Source organism: Clarias gariepinus, chromosome 9, assembly GCF_024256425.1.
Source record: "Clarias gariepinus isolate MV-2021 ecotype Netherlands chromosome 9, CGAR_prim_01v2, whole genome shotgun sequence".
Lineage (NCBI taxonomy): Eukaryota > Metazoa > Chordata > Actinopteri > Siluriformes > Clariidae > Clarias > Clarias gariepinus.
Genome location: NC_071108.1, coordinates 29844104 through 29869555, shown reverse-complemented (window position 1 = coordinate 29869555; position 25452 = coordinate 29844104). Strand labels below are relative to the sequence as shown.

The 25452-nt window shown below is 39.0% G+C and overlaps 1 protein-coding gene across 2 annotated transcripts in view; it reads right to left on the bottom strand.

Annotated features, from left to right (window-relative positions):
• pdlim2 (PDZ and LIM domain 2 (mystique)) overlaps nt 1-25452 on the bottom strand; it is a 66218-nt gene that overhangs the window by 15487 nt on the left and 25279 nt on the right. For both annotated transcript variants that reach the window (XM_053503121.1, XM_053503120.1), the window contains exons 4-6: nt 20721-20790; nt 19582-19727; nt 16342-16411 (exon numbers count right to left, since the gene is read on the bottom strand). In XM_053503121.1, coding sequence (XP_053359096.1) covers nt 16342-16411; nt 19582-19727; nt 20721-20790 — 286 coding nt within the window. The remainder of the gene's footprint in view (nt 1-16341; nt 16412-19581; nt 19728-20720; nt 20791-25452) is intronic.

The window sequence follows — 25452 nt, the reverse complement described above, 5'->3', positions numbered from 1 at the left end:
AAAAGTAATAGATTTTTTTTGCGTAGAAAAGAGGACATTTTCATCTTCCACAATTGCTATAGTATAAATCAATTAATATACCAACTTGTAAGTAACTTTGGTTAAAAAGGAATTTGTAAAGGAAGTTCCTCAACCCTACTTTGTTATTACGCAAAGCCATGAAACCAAATTCAGAGTGGCTGTTTGGCAGACGCTCGCCCCAGAGAGTAATATATCCAGACGTTAAAGCTGTTAATTTTACCCTTACTCCATATAGTACCATTACTAAAACAAACTCAAACTAACAAAAAAAAACTCCCCTTCTATTTTTCTCTCCCTATATATACACACACACGTACATCTTTCCCCCTCTCTCGCTCACATCTCAGAGTCAACATTAATTACTGCTACGCTGAACAGGACCCAAAGGGCTGAGAACAACGGCAGTATCCGGTGTTCTCTGGGTTTAGTTTGCTGAGGTGAGGACAAGAATCAGTGTCACTCACGCAGGGGGATTATCATGGATGCCCACCCACACCATGCAAGAGGCACTGTCTAGAAACAGAGAGCAGAAAAAGCTCACTGTGTGCTAAAAGGCAAGGGCGAGAGAAAAAAAAGAGAGAGAAAAGGAATGAGAAAAAAAATTTGGTAACACGACCGAAAAAAATAGAGATGCCTCATCCTGATCGGCCTGGGAGCAGATGGATGACAGTTTTTGTATTCATTCCAGTTTAGAGATCATGATCATCTCTCTAAGGTTAAATATTACTTGAAAAAAACTATATTTATAAAATTTATCAAAAATGATAGGGATTGATATTACATATAATATATGTAATGTATATAATACATATACAGTAAACTTCAACATGAAGACCCTCACCATGTATAATTAGACTTCGGTGAGACTTTCCTTCGTTCAATTAAGGACTTGAGCTGTTATGGCTGTTTTGAAGAAGGTTGTTTAACACCTTGGATGATGTCCGTCTCAGCTCTGAAATTTACATCCATCTAGGACTAAAGCAACATCCAACACTAAGGCTACTTTACGCTACAAGATACATTCAATTCAGATTTTTTTTCTGGCCGGAATGGATTTGCACGTCATGTCGGTTCACATTCATAATAATAATAATAATAATAATAATAAGTGACTTATCCGACACTACTGTGGATGTGCCAGTCCTTTGCGATACGACATACATGCGCACATCCATACGCCATCTGGGTTAAAAGACGTCATACAGTATATCTGTGCAACATCCCCATTCATTTTAAACAATGGCTGCGATTTTAGCAAAAAAATATGCTTGTGATTTTGCTCTGGAGGACGGCAAGCAGTTAATCGGCTGTATTTGATGAAGTCCGGTAGAAGGAAGAAAGCCAGATGTTTCGCTTTAGCTGTTTAAGCAGCTGTTGCCATAAATGCTATGAAATCCCCACGCTGTCGGTGGTGACTGATGACATCAGCGAGCTCCCTACACATGTGCAGAGGCAAAAAGTCGTGCGAATTCCGATCTGAAGTCAAAAGTGACTGGAACTGGAAGACATCGAATTTGTGCACTCAGACAGCCCAATAAAATCAGATATGTTCCACGTTAGGATTTGAGTCACCTCAGGTTGGCGATTTTAACACTGCCTTAATACGGAGTACAACTTTCTCTGGTCATAAATGTACACTCGACACCATCTCCATCTTTCTGTCGACCAGAGTACTACACATAAACCTCATCTTTCACATTGCTTGTGTTACTGGTCTGACATCAAAACATAACCCTCGAGCAGTTTTCCTGATCTGATAACAAGCCAAGTCCTCCTTAACAGGCTGGGTGACAAACCTCGCAATCAGTTAGGATCTAGACAAGCTCGAATGGAATGTGCACAAAACCCAAACAAAGGAAGCTAAGGAAAAAGAAAGTTTCACCCAAATACAAAAGGATAAAGAGAGAAATAAATATTATATATATATATATATATATATATATACTGTATATAGTATAGAGAGAGAGAGAGAGAGAGAGAGAGAGAGAGAGAGAGAGAGAGAATTTACTGTAGGGGTGCACTTACCAAAACACATCCCATTTCCCATCAGCTATATTATATGACCATAAGGTGACCATTATGATTAAATTGCGTGACCAAACAAATCAGACGCCTGACTTCACCACTTAACAGGGGTCGTGATCATTATTAATGCTGGAAGCAGGACATTCGTTTGTGCTGTGGTGTTTGTGTTGGACTGCGACTTGTACAAAAACTTCGACATCCAAAAACGAACTTCTCCTCTGGATGGCACAGCACAGTCTGCTCTATTAGAATCCATCCTCATCGCAATCATGGACTCCAAACAACTCCAGGACACACACACACACGCCAAAAAACTGTGGTCAAAACCTTTGACAAATGCATACCGCTTCCTTTTCCAAACCAAGCAGCAAAGCTGTTATGTAATGGAGGAAGTTACGAAGCGTCACACAGGACCTCAGCTCTCCGGATTTGGATCCTGGTGTTTCAGTCTTACTTATAAAAAGTGCCTAAGTGCATATAATTTGTAACTGAAAAAATGAACCATGTAGAGTTTCTTTTAATATCCAAGAAGCTATTTAACTGATCCAGGAACATCTTAGCTGGATCTCTATCATGTATTGAACATGAATTCACACCTGAGTGTCATGATTAATTCCCAACTCGTAATTACAAGATTTCTCTTGAATTTCCGAGTTGAGAGAAACCAGGATTAGCTGATCAGTTTAATCAGAACTGTTCTTCCCAAATCCCATGAAGGAAAAACAGAGTATCTGTCTCACCTGCACGCAATCAGAGAGAGAGAGAGAGAGAGAGAGAGAGAGATGAAACAGGAAGTGACAGCATTTCTTATACCTGAAGAAAAAGAGAAATAACAGATTATTTGGTCGAGGTGGGGAGGAAGTGGTGTCTGAGCAAACTGGAGAAACTGTGTCACACTGTCGACATGCAAGCAGCTGATTGGTTGTTTGCAACGGCTGAATTACTGCAAGGGTAAAGAATGTAGACGCAATCGCTTGTGGCTGCTTTCAAGCCGCTGACAGGTTTTTATAGGATCTGCTTGCGGATATGAACTGCACGCATAAGTGTCTATAATAACGAGTGTGTGTTGTAATAATTGAGCTATTTGCTCGTTTAGTATCACAATGAAGAAACCACACACACACACACACACACACACACACACACACACACACGATTTAGGATCTCGCTCCCTCTTCCTGAAACACACAAAAAGGCTTCGATACACGTCTAGCTCTAAATATAAAAAAATAATAATTAGATAAATTATTTGGTGAGAAAAAAAAATTCTGGACATTACTGTACATCCATCTACACTGATTTCTTCAGATTTGGGGATTTTAGGACTTCGCTCTGTCAAAACACCATGACTTACAAGGACGATTAAGATTTCTCCCTACTTGTCTATTAAGAATTCGTCACTATAAAAATTATTAGAAACCAGCAGGTTGGTATAAACCAGTGGCTTGCCTTGCAGTCGATTAGCCAATCAGATCTGAGACTGGAACAGACAATAATTGATGATTGAAGACACCACACTGGGATCTTTTCTCCAGGTTTTAGAGAGGACTTGAGCAAGTCTGAGTGATCGCTTGTGACTGGGGTGAAAGTCGGGACATAAATGAACTCACGAAAGCCTTGGAGACTGCAGGCGGATTACCAGTCTCATGTCAAAATTAGTACAAATTTAATTCAAAAACAGGTCAAAACTTAGAAATCAAAAAGAGCTTTACTGCCAAGTACGTTTGCATGTACAAGGAATTTGTTTTATTGACAGAAGCTTCCAAAAATGACAACATACGGCAAGTCAGATAAATGTCAGGGAGTATTGCACCTATTGCATATATTTTTATTGCGCAGTGAGAAGAACATTTAACTGTTCATGAGGTAGATTGCCTAGTGTAATAAAAGAGGTAACTTGAATGTGAAAGGTGCAAAGTGATTTTCTGAGCCATTTTCCTCACTCTGGATATATACAGTACTGTACATACTCAGAACACTAACCAATCATGGAAGCAGAACTGAGAGTCCTCAGTAGGGACAGGAATCAATCAGGGCCACATGACATGATTTTATAAATGATATCCAAGAGCCGATTTGATTTGTATTTTATAAATATCCTGATTCGATATTAGGTGTTTTAGATTTTTAGCAAGTACTTTGCCACTTTGCAGCCACACAGGATGCTGTGCTGCTTGCTAATGTGTGAATAGTTTAGAGCACGCCACCTGTAGGATTATAGAAAGGGCAACAATTTATCACCTCAAATGTAATCTGTAAATAAAAAATATATAATTAAAAAAGATTTGTAATTAAAGAATTTCCACACAAAAGAATCACAATATCCAACCGAATCGACCCCCCCCCCCCATCTCTAGTCCTTAGGCAACAAGCAAAGGAACAGTACATCAAGGATTCCTGATATTTAAGTTTAAATGCCTGTCTTTTAAACAGAAGATATGAACAGATAAATCAGGTTATGACCATCTGAGAAAAAAACAAACGAGCTTGGTAGGCATGTGTTTGCAATGCTCCTCATGCCTTCAGGTGCCATAGCGAGGCTGGCATTGAAAGGCAAAAATATCTGACTTGAGCAAAAAAAAATTAATCCAGAGATGTAATCTTTTCATGAGCAAAACATTACTGGGAAAAGCAGCAGGTGGAAGCCCAAAACAGGCCTGCTAAAAAAAGAAGCTGTGCAAAACAGCCTCCACTCTGAATTGTTTGCACCAAACCATGACGTATAGACATAATTGGTGTTTTTTAAAAGCAAAACAAGACTCTAAAAGGGATTGTATTTTCTCTATTCCAAGCATGAACACACACACACACACACACACAAATGGCAGGTTGGCTTCTTATGATAAGAGAGCGCTGGTTTTCAACAGGACGCTTGTTTGTGACCGCTGCTGAAGGTTGGCTCACCAGCTCTTATTACTGCTTCTTCTCTGTCATTACCGTCACACTGTGTGTGCACTTTAAAGGGGTGGGATGTGAGAACCCATGATAACGACGTGTCGCGCCTTTGGTCTCCGCACGCTCTTATTACAAGCATCAGAACGATATAAATGTATTTGCTATGTCTTTTTAAGTCTCCCTCACATTGGTGGTGTCGACCAAGAAGCTCCGTCTCAAACACGGCGGCGATGACTGCGTGCTGCTACCTCTCTCTCCGAGATGAAAGAACCTAGGGAAGGCTGATATAAACCATATGACGGGAAACAAAGTGATTATTAGAGACGATGAGATTTGCTGGACGTGTCTGCATGTGAGACACTGTGACCCCAGTACCTGAACCCTGTAATGCTTTACTACAGACTTAGTGCAGTTGCAGCTAAAACCTATTACTGGACACATTATTTAAAAAACCTGCATCCAAAAAAACTCCCAAGTAATTGCAGATAAACTTGCTTCAAATAGGACTGTTTATGGGCATAATGGCTATCCGACTGAGTTGGTATTTAGATACAAAACTACCAAGGAAAAAAATGAATAAATAATTATACACACTATACTCCCTGATCACTTTATTAGGAACACCTGCTCGTTCATGGAACATATTGCAAGAGCACAGGTCAAGAACTTTAACATTGGCATTAAAATTCAAAAGTGATCTCGGTCTGTGACGAGACGGTTAGTCCCAGACAGGACTCTTCACGCATCTCTTCACGCACTCAGCAGCAGTTGGGAAACAGTTTGAAACAGGCCAACAACAGAAGAGAAAACAGAAATACCTAAATAATCACATATGCCATATCGATTGTTTGGATAATTACTTAAAATTGTCACGCATTCCTAATAAAGTGCCCAGTGAGTATATTTGGCTCGTGCTTCCACTGTGTGTGCGTAAGTGAGAGAGAGAGAGAGAGAGAGAAATTTTGCCACCAAAGATCATAAATGTTGCTATAAAAAAAACTAAGAGATGAAGAAGGACTCAGAGAGAAGGAACATTTTTCATTTTCTCAATTAAGCCGTTTCGTGCCGTCCAACTGCAGCAGAATCTCGAGCTCATTAGACATGTGGTCCTGGTTAAGGTCCTGTTTCAGCTCAGGACTGCATCATATGCAGACCATTTGCTCCCTTTTTCTTTCTCTACTCTTTAATATGACGTATAAACACCAGAAAAAGAGTGTGTGTGTGTACGCGCAGGACCACAACCTAGAACTGTCAAACACGTCTTTCAGTCCGAGTGAAACGCTTTCATTGCATATTGCTTAAAATGACTAGTTGGCCTGAGTTGCTTGAAATGTTGCCGGTATTTATCTTCTTACATGACACACAGTATGTATAATATGGAGTGAGTTTACACTACAGACTACTACAACACAGCGTCGCGTGCGTATTTAATACGGTTTCAGTAACGACTGAACAAAGAACTTTTCTGGAACGTTTTTTTCCCCCTCATTATTCTTACTAACTGCTCTAAAGTCTCCTGTTAAACAAAATAAACTAATGACTGTGTTTAGATGAATAAAGCTAGGAGGTGGTGTGAGTGTGTGCGGGCCAGCTGCTGAGGAGCTATTGCTCTGGGTTGCTAATGGAACCGAAATGTCTTATAAATCTCTTTAAGTGAAGCTATCGTTTACAGTGAGGTAATCTCCTTCTCGTCTCGACTGAGGGGTGTGTAAGTGGGTGAAGTGTTTATAGAGTAATTATAGAGCATTATACATCACTGCCTGATCAAACAGCCACCTGAGATGACCTCTTCACCACCTTCAGTTTGCTGACCTTTTTTTCCTCATGATGTACTGTTTTTACTTTCTTTAAAAACAATGCTTTCTTCATTTTATAGCACGACTCCACTATATTTATTAGCTTAGGCTACCAAAACACCTTGGCCTTAAATAATTAAAAACTGAAAAGCCTGACTAAAAACATGCCTACAATAAAAGTTTCAAATCTAAACACTTAAATCTAACACTTCAGTCAGGGCAATGATGTTCATAATTACAAGGTGATTCAATACTATTCTGGTCTGTGTTCAAAAGCTTAGAGCAGCGGCTCAACTGTGCGGAAAAGTAAAAAAAAAAAAATAAAAAATAAAAAATCACAGCCATGTTTACATTAAAGAACTAATTTGTAAAAACATTACACAATACAGCAGCCTTTTTTGGGTAATTGCCACTGCCAGCCAGCAGTTCCTGACTATACAGCCAGGAATAATACTCTATCTTCCTGTACTCTCCTTACACCTTAAATGATGGATATGCTGTTTTTTTTTTTTTTTTTAAAAAAAGCTTTTAAACTATTAAATCTCACGTAACCCTACATTAGCCTACTTCGATCTTGATCCAACAGCAAAAACCTGAGTTGCATCTTAAACTTGCATTATATGGTTGGATGGTATCCAATTCTTTTACATTTAAACCTTACCCAAATTACATAAGTTTAATTGACTGGATCTTTAAGCACTTACAAAAATGTATATAGATTTCAACCAGATTATACAGATATTTCTCCACATGAAAAAAAAAAAAGAAAAAAAAAAAATGGAGCGTACAGTAGTTCCCGTGTGCTCCCACAGCCCCAGACCCATGTTTATTTAAAATATATATATAAATAAATAAAACCTGAAAGAGAGCCTGTTTAAACGCAGTTTGATAAAGCATTATTTTTAAAATTAATTAGTTATTATTATTATAACTGCATTTTTGCTAATTGGCTTTTCCAAATTGCTCGTAGTGTATTTGTGTGTGCCCTGCGATGGATTGGCACCCTGTCCAGGGTGTACCCTGCCTCCTGGGATGGGATCCAGGTCCCCACGACCCTGAATAAAGGATAAAGCGATATAGAAGGTAAGCGAGTGCTTGATTATTATTATTTTTTTTTTATTCAAATTTTTTTATTTTTGTGGTTATTTATTACTTTTCCTTTCTACCTGATAACAACTGTGAGCAACTGTAACCAAGAATAAGCATCTTCCCTCTGGGAATAATAAAGTTCTTTGAATCTTGAATAAGGAGCATGCATTTTCTTTTTTTCTTTCAGCATCCATGCTCATTTTTACTTGCTAACAGAGCACAGAGATGCGCAAATGTTCTTTAAAATACTAATCACTTTCAAAAATCACATGACTTACAGGTCTGGAAAACGTGATTACTAAGTTCCGCTAGTTTGTCATGACCTCTGTTAGAAACAGTGCCTGTGACACAGCTTTTTTTATTTATTTTTTTTACTGACAGTAATTAAAAGGATACTGCTGCTGTTTTAAATACCCCTGGGGCACGGTATTACCATATTATCGCCCAACCCTACTCCATCTGAGCTGCATTATATCAGAGTAATGAGCTGTTACATAATCACTTGTCTTTATATGGGTCATTTCCATTGCTGGTCTACCCCCGGCCTAGCACACTTTTACTGTTCCAGCACATAAAACTTTGTCTATTCCGAATTAAGCAAGTCTATGCAAAGACGGACATGCCCACAGCGGCCCTATCTAGAGTCGTTTCGTAATCAAGTGATGGAAAGCAGATCCTTTGTCATTGTTAAACCGAGTAACTGAGGGACGTTCTGCTGAAAGAATGTTTGCTGCTGCCATTATTATGATTTTTTTTGTTTAAAAAAAATTATATCAGTAGAGTTCATCAACAGATGGAGGTTAAGTTCAAGTAGAAAACAACGATAAGGAGTGAATATGATGAATAAAATTACTGGAATGAGAATTACCAAGTAATACTGATGTCTCCCAGTACCAAACTTAAATCTTGGTAAATCAGTATATTGAGAAGAAAAATCATAAGTTCCCATAAAAATAGAATACCTAATATATTTTATTAGTACTATTATTATTGATTTATCATTAAAGTGCACTCTAATGGCTGTTACTTATCACTATATGCTTTGCATATGAGGCCTAATGAGGGTCACTTTGGAATAAATGGCAGCCACGGTCTGAGAAAATGCCTAGTAATTAGCGCATTAGGTCAACCAGTTAAAGTTTATCCAGGGCCACGGTTTGGAATCACTTTGTAAAAAGAAGAAAGCTCACTAATGAAGTGGACACCCTGCAGGAGGCAGAGAACGGGACTGCCAAAGACATTTTATTTCCCTGGAATTCTTCATGTGACGATGAAAAATCTAGCAACAACGAACCTTGCCATAGAAACCAAACAATCCAGGTGGTATTGGTCTAAAACTTCAGTTTGTGGGCTTAAAAAAATTTATATATTTTTTATATATATACACTAGGTAAAAGTATCTTGGCTACCTTGACAATGTTTGGAATGCTGACCTACCACACAGACCTATTCCATTAAAACCGCACCAAAAAAAAAAAAAAAAAAAAATTCATAAAACAGGCTGTATCCTCAGCCGGCCAAAACCTCCCCCAGAAACCCTGGCAGCCTCGGGGCCTACGACTCCACTGCCTCCGAGGGGGCCCGAGTGTGACGCCGTCCAACCAGCTCGTTTGATTTTCCAGCTCTGAGAAAAGAATAACAAGTCAAACGCTGCATCGACAGAGGATGAACAGAGAGGAAAGAGAACAACAGAGGGAAAAGATACGCCTCTGGATTCATCTGTGTGGATCTAATAGTGCCTGACTGTGCCGAAACACATGCATGCTGGCACACGCACACACTCATAGGGTAAAGAGGGCCAAGATAAATACAGAGGGTTCTGAGCTTAGAACTTCACACTGTCCCCTAGTGTCTTTATACACGGAAAGAAGAAAAGCAGTGCGTGCCTGAGTTACAGTCAAGAGACAGTGCCAAAGTGGTTTTAGGCCATGCTCTGGAAGAATACTTTTCAGCTATTCTAATCCACAATCTACTTTTTCTAAAAAAAGAGGAAAACATTATAGTATAATAAAACGGATGCAGAATTCTGATAGGATCTGAAAAGTAATTGATGACTAATTAAATGCCCATCTGCTGCCACTGATGATCAGCCCAAGAGCTCGATGCCGAGAGTAAAATGCTGACCTGAAGTTTGAGTTCAAATGGAATTAGTTTTAGTTGAGAAATTGCTTTTAAACATTAATGTAAAATAATAATAATAATAATAATGCGAAAAAATTCCATCTTAAAAATATTCACTACCAAAACCCCCGAGTGCATCCTGATTTCTTAAATCTAATAAACCTTTTAATAAACTTTTTATTTTTACCCTTTACAGCAGTAAAAAAAAGCGATGTTACACAAACAGTTTTGAAGAAATAAATATTACTTAGTCTCACAGATAGAGTCGAGAAACAATTGTTATTTTCTTTGATGTCATTTATGAAAAATGAAAACTACCATGAAGTTGTGGATAGCAGACTTAATCCGCCCTCCTTTCAATAAAAAACAAAAACTATTTATTAGAAAATAAAAGGGCTGGTGAACATGTGTAAAGATTCGTCAAATTTGGTCACAGATAGAAGACTATAAAATTTATGTGGATCAAACTTTCTGCAAAGACTTGCGTGTTAAGGATCCACAAGTCTTCCGATGCACCACACACACATTGCACTAAAGGAAGCCCGCAGAAATAAACATGCAGCAGGGCAATGGCGGTCATCTGTGACATCTCCAGTTCATCTGCGAGACAGCAAAAGGAGCATGCTTCCTCTGAATGAAATCAAAACAAAAGAGCTCCACAAGGACATGGGGTGTGTGTCCGAGTGGGAGAAGAGAAAAATCTGAATAGGATCAAATCAATATGTCTGAATTAGTGTGCGTGCGTGTGTGTATGTGCATGTTTGTGGGTGTGTGGGGTCAATGGTCAGGGCAAGTCCTTTAAGTGCCTCAATTCGCTGCTTATTTATACCTGAATACAAAGGCTCTTAAACAGGATGCAGCCTGCCGCTAGAGCAACCACACAACGGTCACCGCGGGCAGGCCCAGCTGGGCATCGGGTCCGTCAATAGCAATCAAGACCTCTGCCACGCTAGGTTTGGCAACTAACAACAGACTTTCTCGTGTGCTGCATGCAGGGGTGTTTCCCTAATGGACTAAAATTGGACTTCTTCAGGCATAGCCGATCGCTTGCTCCACTGAGATGATGAGAGAAGAGGACGATTTTTTTTGGGAAAAAAAAAAAGAGCACTTGAGACGAATAGAAACGAAAAATGGAGCACTGTCATTGAGTCGAGGTTCAAATTAAAAGAAGCCACAAGTAAAATTGCTTCCATACACGATGTGAAGAAAAGGATGATGACAACAAAACCTCTAGTGTTTATCGGTGTGCATGTGTGTGTGTGTACTTGTGTGCGCAAAGCATAAGCTCTTAATCAACCTGATTGAAACCTGACGTCTCCCTTCATCAATAGCGCCTACATATTTTTCCATATTGATATTCATTTCCTCAGTTTTTTCCCCCCAATATCCATTGGGGGGGTAAACTTAACAAGATGTTACTTTTTTTTCCCCAAATGTTTGTGGTCTAACAACAAAATGAAATGTTTTGAAAATGACGGAAATATAGCTGCTTTCTTTTTGTAACGGTAAATCTCATTGTAAATGATTACAGGCATTTGAAAGAGAGCAATGTCATACTCGTTTTAAACCAGAAACGCTGTCTCGCTTTTGACATTGCTGATCTTTAATGTAGTTCTTCAAACTAGCTGGAAGTGACGCGGCAGCAATCAAGTGTCCACAAACCACAATGCTATGCCTAAAATTAAGACGATGTGACGTGTATTTAACCCAACAGCAGGAACGATTCTGTAGTCATTAAAGCACTGAGATGGTGAGACCGAGGGCAATGAAAGCAAAACAGACTGAGGGAGACAAAGAGACGATTACAGAGAATGAGCGAGGGAAAAAAAAAAAGCAAGGGATTGTGCGTGTTGGGACATGGAAGACTGGTAACAAAGGCCACCTCTGTGTCCCTGATGGGTCATTTGTGATAGAAGAGGGAGGAGTGAAAAAAGTCAGAGAGAGAGAGAGAGAGAGAGAGAGAGACAATGAGTGCAAGGCAAGAGAGATGGAAAGTGGAGAGACGGGCAGGAAGAGAAAGAGAGGAAGACCGAGAGAGAGAGAAGTACAGACCCCCTCCTCACACATCTCCACCAGGCTGTGGTACACAAGGAGCAGCCTGTGCTTCAGATGGACGAGAAAGCCAACACCACACACCCGGGAGTGCTTTGCATCAGAGCCTCTATTGTACGTGCCACTTTTCTCAGGACACACTACACCCTGCGAGGCAGCGCTGATGGATACTCCCCTCTTTATTCCGCTCTCCGCCTGACTCCCTCTATCAGCCAGCAAGGCCTGCGTCGTAAATGGACATTTCCCTGCTTCACTCACAATGTCTCTGCTTAAAGAGCAAGTGAATGGAAAAAAGGGCTAGAATGTGCTCTATCACCTGATACCGATGTGAACACAAGGAAGAAACGCAGGCTCTGGTACACACACACACACACACACGAGCACTGAAGGTCTGGCCAAACATCATGTCGCTTTTTCATCGAGCAGAAACCGCACTGCACCTCCTGAATTCTGGGAAGTGGGTGGCTGGATTTTCGTGTCTCCGGGCTGCAGGAATACACGACGCTCTCCCCCAAATCTGTCCGGCCAAACCACAATCAAGAAAAACGGATGAAGGAAAACATTCTACAGATTTATAACAGGATTTCAAGTTAAGGCAAAATCTACAGAGAACACGGTTTACAACACACACATGCTAAATTATGGACACACTCCATTCCAAGACAGAAAGAAGGAATGAAAGAGAAAAAGGAAAATAAATAAATAAAGAATAATAAACCTTCAGCTCTGGGGCAAAATGTACGCCCAAGTATGCATGTAAAGTGCTCTCTGAAGAGATTGGAGGTAAGACAGGAAAGAGAGAGATAGATGATGGGATTCCAGTTGCGGATGAAAAATGAGCAGAATGGGCGAACGAGAACGGATCTTCAGAAGTCTATAAGGGAAATGTTTGTCCCCTCTCAGGCACCACGCAGAGCGGGTCTCTTTCTCCTTTGGCCCTTCCCTCCGTTTACACGAGCTTGTATTTGACCCTACAGACTCTTTACATTCCTTGTGATAATAAAGACTGAGCACACAGCGTCACGTTCCTGAAAGAAGCATCAGTCACTTTATTCAAAATTGTGTTCTGTATTTCAGCATGTGGCTTATGTGGGTTAGCACGAATCTCCATCTCTCAAAGCCACTAAGACCACTTTTTAAAAAAAATAAAATAAAAACAATATTGTGATTCCTATGTCTTAAACTGGGAGCAAAGGGATGTGAGAGGAATGTTGTTGATGGAGTGTACTAAAGAGGGTGCCGACCCTGGTTAGGACCTACCGTAAATCATACAGTAATTGTACAGGGATTGGGGGGGGGGGGGGGGGGGGGGGGGGTGTTAATCGATGTGTAAACTCAGATTTACTGCATAACCCAGATCTGGATTAATGACCAGTGAGATGAATTCTATGTTGCACAAATTCCAGTGTGTGTATAACTGGGAACGTTTTAGAAACATAAATGCAAACCGTAATTTTTTTATAATATTTTCAAAACCAATTCTTGATGTTATTTGTAAGTGGTGGGGGAAATAGCAGCACAGGCGCTCGGGTCAAGTGGATTTTTTTTTTTTTTTTAGGCATTTATTCATTTTGGAAGGCAGACAAGAAGGTTTAAGAACCAGAGAAAGAAGACAAATGTTACCTCTTTTCTGACTTTCACAAAACACAAAGTTTTCATTTGGTACGTAACCATGTTCAAACTTTATATTTTTGATGCACACTGATGCTGTATCTGTAGAGCATGATGCAATCCAACTGCCAGCTGATATTATTTATTAAGCTTAAAGATTAATGTAAACTGGACACATGCTCCAAGATCAAGCACAAGACAAAATGATCCTTCAACACAAAAATAAATAAAATAGTCTCTGGCAAGTCTGTGAATAAAAGCCCGCTTTAGGTTAAATGTAGACAGAAATGTGACATTCATTAATTGTTTTGTGCTGCCGAAAGTTGACAACTCCAATAACTGTTCTTTTACATTCACGGTAAGCGGAACAGATTTACAGAACGCACAAGACAACAAACGAAAACAGGTGGCTACAATCTCTACAGTCTATACAATCTCAGCAATCTCAGTCTGCTTTTCATGTCTGTGTCCACTGAGATTCTTTTCTGTTCAGCACTGAAATAAAGAGTGGTCACAGTCTGGTCACAGGATTGCTATAAACGGATAACACACCTATCTTAAACAGATAAGTGAAATGTGTCAATCTATAAACAAATACAAATGATCAAATAAAAAAAAAAATTGATTTGATATAAGGAAAAAAATAAAGCACTTTGTGAACAGCCTTCAGTTGTTGTTCACATGATTCTGTGTGTACACTAGAGACAGTTGTGCGTGAAAATCCCAGGCAACCGGTCGTTTCTGAAATTCTCAAACCAGCCCATCTGGCTGCAACAACCATCAAGTCACTGAGATCACATGTTTTTCCCATTTTGATCTTTGATGTGAACGTTAACTGAAGCTCTTGACCTGTATCTGCATAACTTCAGGCGTTTCGCTGTAGAAAGATAGCAGACATCCTTGACCCTTTTCTGAACTGAGCTTCTTCATTTTGCGTGTTGAGCATCTCATATTTAACTACATGTTTATATCCTGATGAGCTTGAACACACACACACACGAACACGGATGTGGAATCCTCCCGTGACTATTTAAAACGGCCATCATTATAAAGGGTCTTGCTGTTTCTGCTGGGGGATCAGGGCCGTCACCGAGTTTAATAAGCCGTGTCACAGAGTGTATGTTTATCCAACGTCCACAGCATTTAAAACATGACTGGAATGCTATCAGGCATCAAAGCGCTCGGCGTGTTTTTTCCTGTTCGGTCAGCTGTCCTGAGCAGAGTTCTGTGGGAGTCGGGCCGATGCAACATAGCTTGCATATCTCTAAATAAAATTTCCCACAACATAATTCACTTTATTCTAACTTAAGAAACAGAACATTCTCTCTGTTATTTATTACAGAACATTCAGGGCTGGCCAAAAGGTAGTAAGACAACATGCAGCATGTATTATAGTTTCTCTGCACAAATCAGGTGATCCCACAAATTAGTTCAAGGTTATCTGGCTGAAGAGTCATGCTAGTTAACTGAAGAACTAGTGAAGAACTGCCGATATGGCAACGATATTCAGCTTCTAGAGCTGTGGTCTGGGTCATCTCCAGACCTAAACCGAAGAACGCAGAAGAAGCCAAGAACTGTGAATACTATAGGTTTTAAAGAATAAACGTTCTTCGGACTAAATATTGATTGTTGTATAGCAAATTCATCAAATAATTTTTTTTTTTTATAATTGATGGTCATTATTTTGAAGAACTTGAGAAGGCCCTTACAACACTTTGATCTTGATACTTTGAGCCACCATCTTACCTTCTTCTAGCATGTACATTTTACTAGCGCATCGTATACTGTACTATTAGCCTTACTGAAGAGGAGCTACGAAACAGGTAAAATAAATGATTTCCACTTGTATATATTCGTCTCCTCTACCTCACGATGGTTTAACTTTTTTTTAATTCACCACTCTCAGCTTTCCAGTCTGATTAAAGACCTTCTGAATGTTTATAGACATCCCCCACTCCATGGAGCAGGGCACATTCAGTACTAAAACAGATGAAGTTTGTATTACTCTCTCAGCATTCGTCGTTTTTAAATCCTGAGCAATCATGAGGTGACGTCACAGCGAGATGATTTATAAACTCTATTAAAAAACTAAATCGCTTATAAGGTCATGTGCAGATAAAGATCATTCGAGAAGGGACAAATCAGCAGCCTGCGCTACAAGATGATTACATGTCCAGGGTATTAATGTTTTCTATTCATAGTTGCCCTACAGACATTAAAGTTCAAAAGAAAAAAAAAATTCCCTTCAGAAAAAGAGAAAAGCTGTTTACTTTAACAAAACAAGACATTATTTGGGATGTTGGTTTAAACCTGGTACCTTTTGAAACACCACTGTGTCAACCCTATGCGTTTCTGTCTGTATTAAAGCTGCATGCTAGCTAACTGCCTTCTTATATGTACTACCTTAGCGCCTACATTTTAGCCTAGTTAAGTTTGGCTTAGTTACTTGGTAAACTTTCCAACTAACGGATTTATGACTCGCCTGTCATAACCGTGTCTTAACAGAGTGAAGTGTAGCCCATTTATAAACAGACATTTAGGAACCATCACACAAAGTTCAACCGTATTAAGCAGCTCGCTTAACAGTTTTTTTGGGGGGCTTTTTTTTAAGGCCTAAAGGGATGGCCTACATTTTTGTTCTGGCATAAGCTCTGAGGGAAAACTGTGTATTGGCTTGGCTTTAGTTCACACTAGAACATTTATGGAGATGTAGTCGTGTTAATGGTCGTACCTGTGAGAGCGGTCTGGACACTTTGTGACTGGTGATTTTCTCTTCAGGAGTCCAGGAATAAAACACAGGGCTTAAAAAAAAAAAAAAAAAAAAATTGTTAAAACATACTGTTTAAATAAAACTGATGTGAATAATTGCTGCTGTGTAAATAAAATACTACATTAAAGTGATAGTCATAGAAAACTCAACAAAGAGAGATTAAATAAATAAATAAATAAATAAAAATACGATTCCATACAAGTAGATCTTCATCTGGATAATGAAAACCTACAACCCATCAAACCAACAACATAAAAGCCAATGAAACCTGGAGGTGTGAATCAGCATGAAACTGTTAAGGTAAAGATGTTAGGAAGATTCTGTGGGTTTAAAATTCTTCCAGCTAGCACTTGAGTGTTTGAGTGTTAGCTCCTCAAACTAAATCATGTCTTAATTATCTGTATCTTATCATGTTAGCCCTAATCCCTCAGTAAATCACATCAAACCTGTCTGACTCTCAAGCACTGACTTGTGAAATGCGCTTAGATCCATCTGAAGCTCAACTTCTATAGTACTGATTTAAGGACAATATAAGCTATCATTTGTTTGAGAGAGACCGAGAAATAGTAATGACATGAGTGATAACATGATAAGCAGATTATGACTAAGAGATTTATAAAAGCAGTCAAACCTGCAACTGAAGCAGAGTTAACTTGGTAAATGTACAAAATGATACAAATTATTAGACAGATAGCCGATATTTCTGTGCGTAAACACGCATGATTGATAGTTACATTACAGATGCAATTTTGACCTCAAAAACCTAAGAACTAGAAAACTCGACTTGAGCAAACGCACTGTGGTTTCCTGTCGAGCTTGCATGCTGCACTTTCCAGGTTGCGTGCCTGCCTGCTCGGTCTTCACTGAAAATAAATAACTGTCCGTTACCTCAAAAATTAAAACAGTCAAGGAGTTTGAGGGCAGGACTGACAGCATGGTCAGTAGGGGGGCTTTTATTTTTGGCACGTAGTATCCAAAGCCTAATGCATGCAAATGGTGCCATATGCAATCTCATTTATCTCAATCATTGTCAACAACCGTGCAGCATCATTTGGCACCCGCTGTGGGAACCTGACTGTGCAGCAACATGTTCTCATGACTGCTTCCGCTGCTGGATTCTCATTCACTAATGGCATCCTCTCAGTGACATATGCTGACTACATGGCAGGGGGTTAGGGGTGATTTTGAGGGCCTAAAACACCCCCAAATGCCAGCCTATCAAGAATAGGCCTTACAGAATCAAATGCTTTCTATACTTTCTGCAATACAGTGAAACTCCGGATTGTGAGTAATGCTGTAATTTTTAATAAATTTTGACTTGAAAAAACTAAGTGTAAAATGGAAGTCTTGGTTTACGAGTACCTAGTATCATGTAGCACGCATGTGCTTCTTGTTTTGACACAGAGTGTCACGTGATCACAACTAAACCAACGAGATTTCTCGCTCTTGTGCTGCGGAATTGTGGGTAATCGTCTCCCCTGCTGGGTCTTATTGCACGTCTCTTACTGGTATAATCAACATCCGTGCACGCGTGTACGGTTTACTATAACAGTGACCACGTGTGCGTAAAACAATTCATTTTGTGTCTGTATTCGCGTGTAAAGCAAAAGTCTCATTAAAGAGGTTAAAAGATCCATTTTCTCTCTCTGTATTAGCCTGCTCTGTATTAGATCCCTCCTACTTTCGCCTGCACAGACACACACGCACACACACTCTTTCTTTTTGCTCTACACAGAAACACTGCTCTGTCGCAATTTTTTTCAAAGGTAAAGTGCAGGTTAATTTATTTTATTTTTACTTTACAGCGGTGATTCTGTTAGTGTGTCGCTCAATCGAGTTTTCCGATAAAATAATGTTTTCGTTGTGTGCGCGCGTGTGTGAAAAGAGTGGAGGAAGTGTAACTGTAAAAGATGAGAAAAGGTAGAGGGGAGCTTATTTTACGGAAACACTTATCTGCTGGAATTTATTTTTATTTTTTTTAAAAGGTAAAGTGCAGGTAAATTTGTTTTATTTTTACTTAATATTTTGTGGTAATTATTTTTTTGGAACGAATAATTTTAGTTTCCATTATGTCTTATGGGAAAATCCTATTTGGTTTACGATATATTATACGTTTTAAAATACAAACCTGCTTCCGGAATGAATTATGCTCGTAATACAAAGTTCCAGCGGATAAACAAGCTGACCACAATTTGTTTTTGTTTCTATGATGGAAATCACAATTTATGATGATTGATATAATTTTATTTATTTGAGTTTTACATTCAGAAATGGAACTGACTCAAACACAAGTAATTTTAAATTATATCAGATAATTGAAAATAAACACCTAATATGTTTTGTCAGTAAAAAAGTCCATTACTTAAATGTTCTGATAAATAGTCAACCTATTATTTTGTGGGAAAAAAGTAAAATCTTTAAACTGCTGGATCAGATTTGCGTCCTACGTCGTGCCCAAAATCTCCTGGGATAGACACCTGCGACCCTGTACACAGGATAAAAACGGTATAGACAGTGACAAAGTAAGTGAGATTCTCTAATTAAATATGCACTAAGGAGTCCTTGGATGCAAAAAAAATTCAGAGCTGCTACCCTGAGGAACAAAACTTCAACAGAACTGAAAACTAACACTTTAGGATCAGGTATTACCGTTTAAAGACATTTTTTTGTTTTTTGTTTTCTTCACCATGGTTACAGAATTTTTTTTTAGTGTATTTAATCTCTAAACGTAATCGCTACTTAACAGAGACTAAAAGGAACTCTGGGAACTTGAGCGGCAATCAAGATAACAGGCTCTGTGTGATGAGAAGCATATTTTCCTAATTAAACCTGCTCGTTATTGAAACAAACGCGCTGTTTATACAGCTCATAAAACTCATTGAGGTAATTACAGTTATGAAGCATTAATCGTAGACGTATCAGCAACATATTTGACCAAAGGAACGTGTGGCTGCGTTCCAGATTCATGGGATATTAATCTTACTAAAAGGAGAACTCCAGGAAAAAAAAAAAAAAAAAGTGACAGGGTAAAAAGTAAATCAGGAGGAAATTGTTAGTAAAAGACAGATGGGAAGAAAGTCGGGTGACAAGGCTGGCTTTGAGGAGATACACTTAAGATACACTTTTGATTTTTGTATAATACATTTTTAATAAATTCCAGTTTACGACTGAATAAATAGCTCAAGTGTGTTGTGTTTTTACCTCTTGGTGGTGGGCGTGATCCTGCCCCCCTTTCGCTCTGGGCTGGAGGGGGGTTCTGGAGAGTATGGACCTGGAGAGAACGATTTTGGGCTGGAAATAGAGTACTCTCTGTAGTTCTGGTTCTCGTCCCTCACATGCAGGGTTTCCTAAAGGATCAAAGCGAGGAATCTCAAAACCTCTCGTAATTCATTTCAAGACAAATTACTCTGAGGGAAAAAAATGTTTAGGATCTGGATGCAGCCTGACTTGGGACTTGTATCACTTTTGATACAATGTTTACTCCATACTGGAAAAATAATGCAACCAATCATTTGTAAAACAAACATTAGGGATGATGTATGAATAGTGCTTTTTTTCCCCCTTCCTTGATGCTCAAAACCTCATTCTGTTACAAAGATGGTGATTTACAACGTTATACTCTTTTTTTTTTTTTTTTTATTTTCAGGTTCCTTGAACATGCAGACTTTTGACGATACAGGAACATTTTTAAAAAGTTTAAAAAAAAATGTTATCTTGTATTACATCATTTAAGCTCATCCTGGCAGTCTCCATGTCCGGACTCAACAGGTAGTATTTTTTTTGCGATCTTCTTTCTTTAATAGAAAGCAGACCTTTTCTTGTGTTGCGCAAAAGATCTTCGCTCGTTCATAAGATTACTGAATGAATATAAAAATAAATCAAAGACAGAAAACTGGCACTGATAAATATTACACAATAACTAATAACGGGTACAAACCCTACCTTTAAATAGTCAATGTAATAAAATAAAATAAGACCATAGACTAACTGTGCTTTTTTTATTTATTTATTTATTTTTACATCCAGTGTGTCTTTCAGGGCAAACCTTAGGCCTTCTGCTTTGCGTCTACACTCGTCCACGAATAACACAACTGGCCATTGAAACCCTGCACTTTAGACTCTCGATCGCCAAACCAGCGATTTTCTAAATAGCTTTTACACAAGGATGTAATCCGAGACAGACGTCTCAATAAAACTGGACGTTGCTTGGATATGCAAGACTTCAAAAATTTTCATATGCCAGTTTTCTATAGATAGAGTTTATTTTGTTTGTTTAAAAAATAAATACATATATTTTTTAATCCAAGTCATGTCACTAAGAGATGATCTTGGACACTGACCTTAAAACGGCCCACCATTTGCTCTGTGGAATTGATCCCGTTGGTCTGACCTGGACTCTGAGGAGCTGGCCTGGAGAGAGAGAGAGAGAGAGAGAGAGAGAGAGAGAGAGAGAACGAACGAACATGATGACAAATTTCATAGTCATGCTCTCTTAAGGATGCTCAAACATTCGGATTTTCAGTCCCATTCTAGAAATCTTTCTGGACTACTGATTGACCTAAACAATAGGCTTTACAGATGTTTCTCTTGAGCATTGCTAAAGTGGTACCATTTACATCTGAACTCTCGGAAACTCCATTAAATTCCATTTAAAAAATAATAATAAAATTAAATAATAGGGTTGATGAACAAAAATGGGCGAATTGAATCGGACGTATGAAAAGACAACACAGGCTTGTCTTAGCCATTAACACAACGCTCAGAGTGTGTCTGCAAATGTTTATTTGCCTCAAATTAATCTCTAGGCTTCTACAGCACAAAAAGCCATTTTTTTCTTTCACGAGGGGAAAGTATGCAGCACAAGGGTACGATTCAGCATCCAGCAGACCTGGAGTGATTTTGGTAAACTGCTGCTCTCCATTTGCCTTTCAGAGCCTGAGAGTGAGAGCCTTTACAGTACAAGAGATGGAGGTAATGTGGCAAAAAATAAAATAAATGAATGAATAAATAATTACATTATATCCCCATTCTTGAAAAGGTTTTAAAAAAAAGGTCTCATGAACACACAGCAATATAAAAACCTATGAAAAGTAGTATACAAAGGCTAGTTAAACATTACTCAAGGAACAAACATAAAAACAACTGGCTCAAAAATGGAGTAATTCTGAGCATGGTTAGAGAAACGGTAGTTGCAACCAAGTTTCCAGGTGATCCTGGAAAAACACATCATGAACTTAATATACGGGTACTTCCAACACAGACGTCTAAGTTTAAGAGTTTCTAAAAAAAATACACTTCATCAAGAGCACTTTAGGCTGCCAAAGGGTGTAGTGGGGGTTGAGGAATGAAGTCTCCTTCCAAATCGTGCCACTTTTAATAAGGGATTTTACTGCGGTGGTCCTAAGGGGAAAGAAAATGTTGAACCATGAAACCTAATCAAATCTTATAACACTCTTGACAGTTTAAACAAGCTCAGTTGCTTAAAACACAAACTCCTCCATCGCTCCCATTGAAACTTTCACCTAGGCTCAAGGTACAACTGTGGGATAAATGTCGCAGACCATTTCCTTGGTTTAGGGTTTAGCTACTGTAGATGTGACTCAATGATTTTTGTTAAAATTATGGTAATGGTTATGAGTTTAAAAAGAAACTGAGAACATTGTAGAGACATTACAGAGAATGTAGTATGAAATGTTTAAAATAAATATAAAGTGTTCACTATCGTCATGTGGTCTAGAACCATGGTTTTCGAGAAAAGTTGCTGCAGAAAAGTGAGAAAGAAAAAAAAGTTACCATCTTGTATATATGAAACAACCAAACTATTAAATCATGGAACAAAAAGCTATTAAAAAAGAAAATTCTCTGGCACGCTTATTTATAAGTTAATTCTGATTAAATCTTGTGTGGTTTCAGATGTTCCACTGATGAATAAACCGGGATTTCCTGTAGGGTTGATGACTCCAAACATCTAATTTGCAAACTAACGAGTCAACCCAACACATTCTTTGACGTGATGCATCTCCAGTGCAAATCTGGCTGCTTGTAAAACACCCCGACCCTGACTACTGACCCTTAGCTGTGAATGTGAACGGCACGACTACCAGGTAAATGCTTTCCCAGCTACACTTCCTCCAAAGCAGCATCGTGCTTGTGTTGGTATACAATTAAACTGCAACCAAAAGACTTGTGTGTGATCATTTTAAGACCAAGCACTTGAAAGAACCAGCTTTTGCTAAAGAACACAGTATGGTGCCTCCAAAATACAGTAAATCCATAAACTTGTATGAATATTGCGTTCATTACTTTCATTAGCCTTTAACCTTTGACTTCTGAACTTTAGTAGATGGACGAGCAGTAATGACGGGTCAGGCCCAGAGAATACACTGTTCCTGCACAACAGGGAAGCACCAGGAGGAAGAGCAGCCATAAATTCAGATGGTTCTCAAATGGCACGTTGCTTTAAAAAAATATATATATATATAGCTTGGTGATTTAGAGCAGGACACCGTGCTAACGCTCACCATGTGCTTGGAAATCACACATGGAATGCTCAAATGTTGGAAAGGGTTAGGTCAACCATGTAGGACAAATCACACTGCCAAAAATCAACCAAATATAGCCATGAAGCAAAAACAAGCAAGAAAATGTGAACATTCTTGTTCAGACAATTCCCAGTGAATCTACATTGGATTTTTTGGTTTCTTTGGCTTAAATTGAACATTTTTGATTACTTGAATAGGAGACGATAGTGTGACAAACATCCTTTAAATGATGGACCAGTAAAAACAACCAGTCTGATTACGATATGATATACAGTACTCTAAACCCTCCAGTGTCAGCTATTTTACGCTGACAAACTAAAGAACTATTTAACGATGTGTGATGTTTTTAGAAGACCTCCATTTCATTTTATAAATTGTCCAATTTGAATACCAGACTAACGTCTAACTTCGGCTGCCCTTTCCGCTCGACTCCAGGGTCGTCGGTGTTAGGATTATCATGGCCCTCTGCCATGTGACATCATCGATCTTCGAGCGGTCTGGGGAAAATCTGGGACTGAGAGCCAGCTGAGACAACAAGGGACGTGAGCTAACGAGTTATTGTGTTCTTTGCCATTAGACAGTAGAGCTGCCGTTATTGTTGTGAGAAAGTCTGGTTGTTCTCAGCACTAAACGTGGCTGCATTCAATGATCGCTACTTACTTACCCATGTTTATTGAACATATTTTAAAATGCATGTCTTTAAGATTTGGAAGTGTACCAAACATACCCAAGTCACTAGAAGTAGCTTTGAGACAATCAGAAGAAGAAAGCATGAAAACGCACTGCAAAGGTATTTTCAAATTTCCTTCATATCTGCCTCTCACACATGAACACCAAAGGGGAACCAAGCATGGGAGCATTTGGGAAGAACCAAAAGCGTGAAATAGATAGAGCAGGAATGAGAGCAAACATAAAAAAAAAAAAAAAAAGCACATGGTCTGCATTGAAACATCAAAGCTGCGGGCTCCTAAGCAGAGAGGCTCCATTAACACTCCAGTTTGTAAAACGGGCTGGCCGGACGCTGCTTATCTGCACCATTTGAGACGCTGCTCTTTACATAGTCCAGCTGCTGAAACAGGTGGGATTAGAACACTTGCAATGCGAAGTATTCTTTGGCATCCATCATGCGGAATTTGTAACGGTGTTGGGTGGCATTTTTCAGCACTTATTGTTTCGTGGTTTAATTCATCGTGTTGTGACCTGACAGATGAAAACTCACAAAAGATCTCGGCTGAAAGCCCAGACTTTCCACAGGTGATGGAAATGCCTCGTGTAGCTGAGGACAGACAGCTTAGCAAAACAAAGGCCACTGTTTTAAAGAAAGGAAGGTTAAAAAAAAAAAAAAAAAGGACGTTGGTGAAAAATATAAAAACTATATACACACACACACACACACATATACATACACACTTATATTTTAAGTGCAATGCAAAATGAGACTTACAAAAGCTTTTAAGGTAAGCAGGGGTTACATAAATGTAAGAGTAATTTACAAAGCCAATCATTGGAGCATCGATAACTTTTGCATACTTTCTGGAGTCTCCATTATGACTAAATAACATTTCTTTTTTTTTGACGATTGCAATTCACCTCAAGGTTAAATTAATGCTGGACGGAAGAATGGGATTAAAAGCTGCGTGTGAAAGAGCAACTTGATTTGTGCAGTGTGAGAGAATTCAAGGTTGCATCCCAAACCACAAAATGCTCCCAAACCATGCAATTTGGTTGGTGTGCAGTTTTTAGGACAGTCAAAGTGTCTAACTTTAAGCATACTATATACTTAAACGCTTCATGACTGGGAGAATTAAAACCTTAAACGTGCACGAGAGGTTAGTGTCGCAGTTACTGACTACTTCCTTGCTGTAGTGCTGTGCTTTAATCGCACCATGATCAGCATGTGCATCTTAAATGCACACAGAAGCAAATTTTTCCACTATCGCTAGCTAGGTAGCTACAATGCAATGTGGAGTACAAAACGTCCATTGTTCTGCAGATCTCTCATCTGCATGCTATTATATTTATGGGTTTCGTTCTTCAGCCTGTCAGACTTTAGTCACCAGCAGGCTGGCGCTAGCATACTAGCGAAAAACCCACACCAGAGGATAAACCACTGGATCAAGATGAGAAAAAGGTTGTGTCCTGTGGGAGTGACTACTGACATTAAGAAATCTCTTCTCAGCTGCTAATAGATTCTTTCTTTGTAAGCAAGCTACAAATATGGCTTTTTGAAAACCAGTCTTACCCAGAAACTTAAAAAAAAAAAAAAAAAAAAAAAATCATAGAGATGACATTTCTGGTAATACTGTCAAGCACTTGTTGAAAGTTGCACTGGCAAAGCAATGGAGTCGGCCAGCGAGACTCACACATGCGCACGCATACTGCACCGGAGTGCAACTGTCCACACAGTGTTGTTTCTGGACTGGACACAGACATGAGGTCAGCACAGAAGAATCCACTTGCAGGGAGCTCATGGGTGTGTCCGTACACCCTTCGGCTTCGGGACTTTGTGCGTTTACAATAGATGCGTGTT